Here is a 10,514-nt window from a genome sequence, read left to right as displayed (position 1 = left end):
CTAAGTGAGGATGAGGAAAAATAAGAGAGGTATGAATGACCTACAATCTTTTCCTTCAAGCAGCTGAGGAGGTTAAAGGGCGGAGTTCAGTGAGGGCAGCAGTGGCATAATATGCTTCGCCTGTGTAACGCATAGGCTACTGCATTACTGGGTAATGTATTGCACATGAAGTCTTACTTTTGCTACACAGCATTGGTACTGGATAACTGTAGCTGGCTAGATACTTGAATTTGGTAACACGGAATATTTCACTTGATTATTAAAAATGCATTTGGGTTGTTTGTCACTTCTAAACATTTAGTCTGCATGATCATCATATATTAAATGTGTATGGCTAGGCCAAGACTAAGTTATAGGATTAGAAATGTAGCATGAAGAATCATGACAATTCTTACACATAGCACGACTTCTTTTGTGCTTTTTGACAGGCAGTACTTTTGATCCTTGACCAATGTACTTTAGACCCAGTGAGTAGGGATGAAAGTACAGTGTATTGTATTTAAGGCAAGTTTACTTTGAGGTGGTACACTTGCTCACAAAAATGTCTGTGGATATTGGTAGATGGCGTGTAGGTGGCCTCAAATGACATGTGATCAGAGAGGATACACGAGTTCTCTCACAGTGAGGGTAAAAGCAAAAAGTGGTAATTGTAAGTGGTAAGGTATTGAATTTAACATCATGATTTCAGCATATACCCTGCTGTACTTTTTACTCCATTTATCTGACAGCTGTAGTTACTTGTTGCTTTTCAGATACAGATTGATTTAACTAAATAAAATCAACAAATAAATTGTGCCATATTATTATAGGTTAAGGTAAGATAAGATTTTTCTGATAATACATAAAACTACAAAGTTTTCTGTAAACCAACATTTTGAATACAGGACTTTTACTCTTTGAGTATTTATCAGAGTACTTCTATACTGTGGTTTTGCTACTGATACTTAAAGTAAAGGATCTGAGTACTTCTTCCACCACTGAAGTTCCTCATAGACAAGAAAGGAAAGCATTCCCTATTTTTATTCCCAGCATTTCAGAAGAAAATACCTACAGTACCTTAACCCTTACCTTATCTTGTTTAACCAATGACAATGCTCTATTAACCCTTATCAAACTACTAGGAGGAACTCTGCTTCCTCCTGCTGCAGAGACAGTTTACTCACACTGGAATAAAGGTATCTTGGTTTCTGTCTTTAGGGTGGACATGTATTAACTCCTCTACCTGCAGCCACACCCATGAAACCTGGATCTGCCGTGAGTAATTGACATACAGTTTTTATTTATTTCTTTTTTACCTACACGGCTTTAATACTGTAAATCCGGGCAAAGGGATATACAAGTCATATATCTGAGGAAGTTTCAAAGTGTTTTAAATGCCTTTAAACTTTAAAAAGGATTGGGACAATTTTTTAAAGAGTGAATAAAAACTATAAGCATGTATGCTAGTTTCAAGCTAATACAAATGAAAAAACAGACATAAAATTAAAATATAATACTATTAGAAGGCAGCAGATGATAAAAGGGGTTTAAGATGTTCAAAAGCAGTCAAAATGTTTGTGTATTTGCCAACTTAATGCCAGAGACCTGACTTTATTTTGCTTTTTATGTTGCATTTTTGCAAACTGCATAGAAGCATATTCCAGATATGAAACAGATGTGCCAGGAGAAGCAAAAATGCCACAAACATCTTCAGTAGGTCTCTCCTAAATATACCTGCTTTCTGCAGTGGTAAGGTTTCTACAAAGTAATGTTAATTAAATAAAAGTATGTAATGGGAAATAAGTGATTCTATAAATATTCATCCCCTTTAAAATGACTGACCTAATTCAACAGAGGTCCAGCCAGTTGGTGCTAGTAGTCTCACAATTAGTGAAATGAGGCTCACCAGAGTGTAGTGAATGTGTCTCAAGTGATTGTAGTATAAACAAAACTGTGTCTGGAAGGTCCAGTCACTAGTGAATCAGTATTCCTGGCTACCATTACACCATGAAGACAAAAGAATACTCCAAGCAACTCAGAGAAAAGGTTATTGAAAGTCTAAGTCAGGGAATGGATACAAAAACACTTCCAAGGCACTGAACATCCTCGGGTTTTCAGTTAAATCCATCATCAAGAAATGAAAGGAATACAGCACATGTCTGAATCTGCATAGATCAGGTCGTCCTCACAAACTGAGTGACTGTGCAAGAAGGAGACTAGTGAGAGAGGCCACCAAGAGACCTATGACTACTCTGAAGGAGTTACAAGTTTCAGCAGCTGAGATAGGAGAGACTCTGCATACAACAACTGTTGTCTGGGTTCTTCACCAGTCAAAGCTTCATGGGAGAGTGGAAAAGAGAAAGCCACTACTGAAGACAACTCGTATGGGAGGCTCCATGGTCAAGTGGAAGAAAGTTCTTTAGTCTGAAACTTGTTTTCACTTTAACATTAAAAAGGTTTTTGTAATTTTTTTTGTCAGAAAAGCCAAATTATATTGACCATGACTGATTTATAAAAATCAATAAGAGGGTAAAACATTCAGGGGTGGATACATTTTATAGATGCTGTCTATCTGACAATGCTGTTATCAAATTTAAGGAAATAATTCCATCATTATTTACTTCAGTGCCATGTGCCAACACAGTGGAGGATGACCACCTTAACTTTCGTTTTTAACTGTGAACTTACTAAAATTTAAAGTGTAAATCTCCTCCATTTCATGGTTCACACACTTCTTGTCCACAAGTGTACTAAATTTGAGATTGATAGATAGAAATAAGGTTTGGTGTAACTTGTTGTTCTGACAGTAATAAAAATAAGTCGTAATAAAAAATAGGAGGCTGGTTGGAGGACATCATTAACTGGCAAAATCATGCTTAGATTAATGTGGGACTTATTTCAGACAATCCTCTGTACAAAATCATAATCACATCTTAATAACTAACTCTAAAAGACTAAACATTTAACATCTGCCATTTGTCCTTTTCTCTCCTTCAGACGTTCCCATTCTTTGGAGTGGTGCCAGCCATCTTGAATGAGTCTGGAGAGGAGCTGGAGGGGCCAAGTGAAGGATACCTGGTCAGGATTATAATTAGTGTGCTTTGAGAGGATCCAAACCATTTGTTTATACTGGATTTTTACTCAAACATCTATGTATACTTCACAGAATTGTGTTTCAGCCTTTGATTCCTCATGTGTGTTGATCGCGCTTTGCTTCTGCCTGCAACAGGTGTTCAAACAGCCATGGCCTGGTGTGATGAGGACTGTGTACGGAAACCATCAGAGATTTGAAGCCACCTACTTCAAGAAGTTCCCCGGATACTACGTCACAGGAGATGGTGAGAGATGAGAACATGACAAAGAACAATTCAGAATAAAAGAACACAGATACTGCACAATGATGGCCTGGGTGCAGATAGACTAGTTTTATGGCATCAACATATTCTTTTTAAAATTAGTTATTTAAATATGTTTTTTTATTTCGGTTTATTTTATTAAGTGTAAAGAGCGCCTCTCACCTCCCAGTAGAACCAGAGTTCTCTGCTTGTTACCATGAAGCATGTTTGTGCAAGCTGTTCTGGGTTATTACTTTTTATGTTGTTTGTAATTCAGAGTAGTTAGTTCTATACAATATTTTCAGCCTTAAAATAAATTTGCTGTATAAATCGAGGTGTTGTTTATTGTTTACTCCATTTATATCATACTGTTTACCAAAACTTTTAACTTACATGGGAAAAATTTTTGTTGACTTTTTTAATGAGAAGAACCTAACCCTAAAAACCTGAAACCAACTCACCATCCATGTCGGGGTTCCAAAACTTTTTCACTTTGAGACACATAAGAGAAATCCAGTTTCTGTCTCTGGGACCAAATCTTACAAAAACAGGTTAGGAATTGCAACTACACCTGCAATAGTAAACTACTGATAGGCATAATGAACACAACCAACCCTGAATTTAAAATGTAGCCTATATGAAATGCACTTATTTCATTATAAAAGTACATCACAGCAATAATGATGTTGCTGAGAGTAATGTTAAATTTTTCACCACCTCATAATGAACTTGTATGAAACAAACATCGCCTGGACTGCCATTATATTCACAATGAATAGTCCAACATTTAAATAGGCAGCTACTGTACATGTGTGGTGTATTATTTTATTTCATGTGATGCAGCAGTAAATAACATTTAAAGAGTAGTTTACCTGATCATATGCATTGATGCACAGAGCTCTGATTTAGTTCAGTCACAGTAACATGATACAGTGATGTCACACAGTGTCCAAAGACACTATTTATCAAACTGCTGCCTGGAACAAGGAGAAAAAGCCAATAAAATCCACTAAAAGTAATAATAAATTAATAAAATTAATAAAATAATTTAATAAAATCCAATAAAATTTTATCCACAATAAAATTATTGTGGTCCATCCAAATTTGTTCACCTATTTACGCTAAAGTGTAATGCACAGCTGTTTACCGACTGTTTGTGCAGCATGCATCCATCTGAGCAGGACTAGGAAGATAACAAAAATACAAGGGGACAACATTTCAATGAGGAATTATAAATAAGAGGACTCATATATATTGTGTTCTTTAGTAGTGCAAGTTGGCAGGCATCAAATGTAACATGCGCCTGTTTAACTGACAGGAGAAGCTTAAATGCATTGGTAAACTAGGCTATAACCATATCTCAGAAGAAATAATTGCCTATAAGAGCATTGTTTCAACAGAAATACAAGTGTGCTGCCTCTCTCGTAATTCCAACAAATCAATATTGCAGCCCCACATTATATATTGTCAGTTTAAATAGGTTGCATTTTAAATCTTGGATCATATGCAGCTGTGTTTATTGATTTTTAAATGATCAGAAATATGTTCCCCTCATTTGCATTTGATTACCAATGTTATTGTGGTCTAAATCATCAATGAAATTCATGCCAGTTGATTTTTTGACAGTCTATGCTAACAAAACAAAACAAATATATAGTCGCTCTGATAAGCCAACTGACAAAATTCTTAGTCGGGTACAGCCCTAGAGTACTCTATAATATGCTGAGCAGACCATTCTTATTTTTTATAAAAGGGACAAGACAATTTCATAATTATTTGACCCATTTACAATCAAACTGTTTCGGTTCTTTGCACTTTCTCTGCAGACATTTAGATTTAACGTTACCATTCTGACTTCTTTAGTCTTTTCTGCACTGGCTGCACTTAGCTGTGAGTTTGTAGACCACAGTAGAGAATCCAACTTACAGTAAATAGTCAGCGATAAGGCATCTGCTCCACTCACTCCTCTCTTGATGCTCCTACATCTGCTTCTTTGTTCATCATCACACGCAGCAGCTGTTTCCAGTCCATTAGCCACTTTTGCATCAGCTAACAATTCCGTTTTCTAGTCCTGTTCCTTTTCTGCACTGCGGGTCCCGGTTTCTCATCTCTCCAAGTTTTATTTGCTACCATATCTACTTGGCAGATGTGAAGGCAATGGGCCTCACAGCTGTTAAGGCTGCATCAGCAGTGTCTCCACAGCTGGCCTGTTGGATATCTGTAGGTCTACAGGCTGGATAATGTCTAGGCAGTTTGGGAGGAAAAACGTAGCCTATAGGCCCACCAGGGAAAACTCATGAGCTTCGATGCCTGGTGAGATGAGGCTGGGAAGAGGAGCAACAGAGAGAGAGAGAGGGAGAGACTTGCCCACAGCATTTGAGCTGAACACACCAGTGTGGAAACAAGAATTCTGTTCTTCAACTTTGATTTGGAAAATTAACCCACATATCATATTCTTGTTATGCATTTTACTCTGCCAACTGGTGACCCTGTAAAAACGAGTCAGCGACCCATCTTTGATCGGGGCCCTAAGATGAGCTGATCTAGCTCACTTTTCATTTGTTCTTTAGTCAGCCTGACTGTACCCTATTTGCAGTGCTGTGTTCTTGCAAAAATGTTTAACTATGTTTTAATTTTAATGACTTTTTCATTCTACAGGTTGCCGTAGAGACAAAGATGGCTACTATTGGATAACAGGGAGGATAGATGACATGCTGAATGTCTCAGGTAAGACCTCTGACCTGTAACAATCTGTGGAAAACATACTTGAACCTGACACCTTGGTGTGCAGGCGAGCGAAGCTGATGAGCAGGTACCAGTGGGGCCAGAGGACCGTGGCATACAGGTGAGTGGAGGCCAACTGGGCATGAATCAGGAGAACCGAAGGACCTTGACGTACAGGTGAGTGGAGAAAGAGAGATCACGAGACAGCATAGCAGGCAGAGCGGAAAAAGTAGATGATATACTGGACAGGAATCTCACTGGCACTGCTTCGGTACTGTGAGCAGACTAGAGAAGAAGGGGTGACGGCATAGCTGCTAGGTTGGAGTTAACAGCAGGTACTGCTGGGCAGGATACCTTGCAGATTACGTCGCTGGCATCTTTGGTATTCACAGATGAGTAGAAAGGAGATGAGCAGGTGACAGCATAGCTGGCAGGTTGGAGAATAACAGCGGGCACTGCTGGACAGGAAACCTCATCAGCATCAGGAATGCATCAGGCCCTACTGTGCATTAAAAGCCAAGGCAAATACATATGTTTTAAGCAATGATTTAAAAGTAGTCAGGTCAGTAGCTGATCTAACATTAAGAGGTAGAGTATTCCACAATATAGGGGCTGCAACAGTAAAAGCATGATCACCCCAGTGTTTATATCTGGCCATAGGAACCTCTAAAAGAAACTGGCTTGACAATCTGAGGGACCTTGTAGGTTTGTGCCAATGCACTAATTCAGTGAGGTAAGATGGAGCCAAACCATTAGCCTTAAAAACAAGGATCGACAGCTTAAAATCAATTCTAAAATGGACTGGAAGCCAGTGGAAAGAAGCCGGTACCGAGTTTATATGCTTGAATTTTCTAGTACTTGTTAGAAGATGAGCAGCAGTGTTTTGAACCATCTGAAGACGAGAGGGGGAGGACTAGTTAACACCATTGTATAGAGCATTGCAATAGTCAAGGCGGGAAGTGACAAAAGCATGGATTGCAATCTCAAAATCATTAAAAAATAATTAGCACTTCAACTCTTTTAAAAAGCCATCTGTGAAAGCATCACTTGTTGCCAAGCTGTCATGCAAGGAACATCTCATCTTGGGTGGAGACAAAGAGCTCTCCCAAGGCCTTCTCAACAAAATGGTTGAGCAACACAAGAATGACAAAGCTCATCAACTGGTTTATTCATAGGCACCACTGGGGCAATTATTTACAAGTGGAAGAAGCATCACTCCACTATCAACCAGCCACACATAGGAGCTCCTCATAATGTTATTTATTTATTTACTTCATTTATATATATATTTAAATTGTTAAATTGTTGTATACATTAATCTCACTGTCTTTTAGTATTTTTTAACTTTTATATTGGTCACACTCGTACTGTCTGTTGTCAGACTTGTAAAGCGCTTTGCATTGCATGAATCCTGCATGAAAGGTGCTCTAAGTGTAAAGTTTTGATTAACTGATAAGCTATCTGACCAGGCAGTAAGAAAATAAGTCAGGGTACGATACGATCCAAGGACCACTCAAAAAGAGCTCCAGAAGGACCCGGAAGACACAAGTGCAATTGTTGGAGAAAATCCATGTTATTGAAGGGAAAATGAATGGAGCCATGTACTGTATCTGGATTTTCTTGGAGCGGTGGGTTTGGGGGTCAGGGGGGATTTAATAGAAAATTATAATTCCCTCTTATTTCTTGGCCATTCTTCAGGGAGAAAGCTTTTTTCTTTTCTTTTTTTTCACTTTTTGATAATCTGCAACTAAAATTGGGTATATGTTAGGGATGTAAGACAATAATTTATTTATAGGTTGTTGAATGACACTGATTTCATCAATTAACTGTTGAGTTAATTTTTGACAATCAAGACCATCAGGAGATAATTAGTTAACTTTATAGGGATAGGTATGGATGTTTACTTAATATTTACTATAATGTCATACTTTTTTGTGAAGACATACCTTATGTATCAGTATAAAGGCAAGATGCAGTTTATTCAACTGGGAAATGGAGTTCTTTGTTTTTAATTTCCCAGTGTCAAAGCTCACAGTCTGATGCCCAAATGTGGGGAAGCCTTCTGAAGTAGAACTTTGCATTTTAGGATGTGTGAACTTCTTTACTCTTTGTCTTTTCTCTCCAGGTCACTTGCTGAGTACAGCAGAGGTGGAGTCAGCACTAGGAGAGCACGAGGCCATCGCTGAAGCTGCTGTTGTGGGCAGACCTCATCCTGTCAAAGGAGAAAGTCTCTACTGCTTTGTAACTCTCAATGATGGAGTGACGTACAACCAGACGCTGGAAGCAGAACTAAAAAAACGAGGTTGGTGAACATTGTTTTTAGTTTTCTTTCTTCTGTCAAAAAATAATTTTCACTGTTAACTGAGAAATCTGTTCTTTGGGGTATCTACAGGTCATGAAAAGTCTTAAAGACTTCAATTCAATTCAATTTAAATTATAAGTTTGAAATATTTTCTCTTGTGTATAGCATGCATTGTCACTGCTGCTAGGTATGGTAGCTGGTCAACTCATAGTGGGCAGGTAAAGATGATATATTATATCATTATGAATGATATAATATATGATACCTGGCCATATTGTCCCATCATACTCTAATGCTTTTATGGGCATGAGCTTTAAATTGCATTCAGCGTGCTATTAAAAAGTCTTAAATTAAAATTTAGTTTTTTTTGGAAGAAGAGTTTCTGAAGCGGCTTTTGGATCATCTCCAGGTCTCCACTAAAGCCCTAATACCTTTGTAGGATAAAGAAACAGGAGGAGATTTAAAACCCAACCCTAAATTTGATCCTACTGCACAGATGCTGGTGAAAAAATAAAATATGCAAAGGAAAGTGCTTTAAAAAAGTTATTTGAAAAAAGTATAAGTTAAAGTTCGTGTAGCCCTGTCTGAGTTATGTTTTTTCTAATGCATTTTCATTTCTACATGGTGTCTGTAATGAACCCTGCACTGCATGCAAGTTAGTCTGATGTGGTTTATGTCTGGTGTTTGCAGTGAGGCAGAGGATCGGGGCTATTGCCACACCAGACTACATCCAGAATGCTCCAGGGCTCCCCAAGACCCGATCTGGTAATTTTACTGAAAATTGAAATTGTTAATTTATGATTCAAAATAATACAAATTTTCATTTCAGTTGTACCTGGGGAGGAGGAATGTTATATATCCAGTTCATCTTTATTTATTCCTGTTAGGGCAGTGGTATGTAGCAACTCATCGCCCAGATCAACAGATACACCCACACACCCCCAAAAGGGTTTTTTCCATTATAGGAACCTATGAAAACAGATCGAGCTGAGTAACATCCAGCATGGGTTCTGCACTTGTTTCCACTGTTGTGTGCCCCCTTTGTGCATACCAGGAGCTAAATTTTGGCACCCCTCAGGATGTAGTACTAAAATCAAGTTCCAGGAATGCGAGGGAGGTGGGGGTGCAGAACAGTCACTTGTGTTTGGTTAAATGTCCTGTCTTCATACCTCGAGCATTAGCATTACAAGCACAGTGTGTAAAGAGGCACATATACTGGTTTAGCGGTAAAACAGGGACTTCAATGAGTGGACAGCCGGCAAAGCCATGAAGACGTTACCTTTCTCCAAGTCTGTGTTATGCTTGTTCAACAGCTGTTTGATAAACTGTTCATACAGTTTCTGTTGCACTATGGAGTGGTCCTTCATGTTGTCTGTTCTCCCTGTGCTCAGCTGACTGCCTGTGTGAGAGGGGCCCCTCCCTCCTCTAAACAGAGATTGGCACAGAGAAAATGCAGTGGAAAAAGAAAGCAGGATGGTCTGCATCAACCTGGGAGGTTATGCGGGACGAAGTACCAGGTGTACCACTTGTTAGGTTCCCATAGTGGAAACAGAAAAATACACACAAAGTTTTGTCTTACTATAGTTGTGAGGTCATGATGTATTTCATGTAATAAGGATAATAATAATCACCTTTATTTGGCCAAGTATGTTACACATGCAAGGAATTTGTTTCCGGTATAGAACCGAGGCAGCCATCTGCCGTGCCAACTCAACCAATGGCTCCGACCATCGGGGGCAACTTGGGGGTTCAGGGTCTTGCCCAAGGACACTTTGGATGGATGACATGACACTTTGGTCACTCCTAAACAGAACCTCAACATCCTCAGCTCTGCCACCTCCATCTCTGCCTCTTGTCTTTTCCTCACTGCTACAGTCTCTAACCCATACACCATAGCTGGTCTCACTACTGTCTTGTACACCTTTCCTTTGATTCTCACTGCCACTCTTCTGTCACACAACACTCCTGACACCTTTCTCCACCCACTCCAACCTGCCTGCACTCGCCTCTTCACCTCTTTCCTACACTCCCCATCACACTGGACTGTTGACCCCAAATACTTAAACTCCTGCACCTTCTTGACCTCAGCCCCCTGTAACCTCACTGTTCCACTTCCCTCCCTCTCGTTCATACACATGTATTCCGTCTTACTACGACTGACTTTCATTCCTCTT

The 10,514-nt window shown here is 39.1% G+C and overlaps 1 protein-coding gene across 4 annotated transcripts in view; it reads left to right on the top strand.

Moving 5' to 3' along the window:
- acss2 (acyl-CoA synthetase short chain family member 2) overlaps positions 1 to 10,514 on the top strand; it is a 70,655-nt gene that overhangs the window by 52,417 nt on the left and 7,724 nt on the right. For all 4 annotated transcript variants that reach the window (XM_020609111.1, XM_020609112.1, XM_020609110.1 and 1 more), the window contains 6 exons: positions 1,198 to 1,254; positions 2,977 to 3,057; positions 3,209 to 3,317; positions 5,973 to 6,041; positions 8,164 to 8,340; positions 9,031 to 9,105. In XM_020609111.1, coding sequence (XP_020464767.1) covers positions 1,198 to 1,254; positions 2,977 to 3,057; positions 3,209 to 3,317; positions 5,973 to 6,041; positions 8,164 to 8,340; positions 9,031 to 9,105 — 568 coding nt within the window. The remainder of the gene's footprint in view (positions 1 to 1,197; positions 1,255 to 2,976; positions 3,058 to 3,208; positions 3,318 to 5,972; positions 6,042 to 8,163; positions 8,341 to 9,030; positions 9,106 to 10,514) is intronic.

The sequence above is a fragment of the Monopterus albus genome, unplaced genomic scaffold (assembly GCF_001952655.1).
Source record: "Monopterus albus unplaced genomic scaffold, M_albus_1.0 scaffold98.1, whole genome shotgun sequence".
In the NCBI taxonomy this organism is placed as follows: domain Eukaryota; kingdom Metazoa; phylum Chordata; class Actinopteri; order Synbranchiformes; family Synbranchidae; genus Monopterus; species Monopterus albus.
The sequence above is the reverse complement of the archived record's forward strand: the minus strand, read 5'-3'. Positions and strand labels throughout refer to the sequence as shown.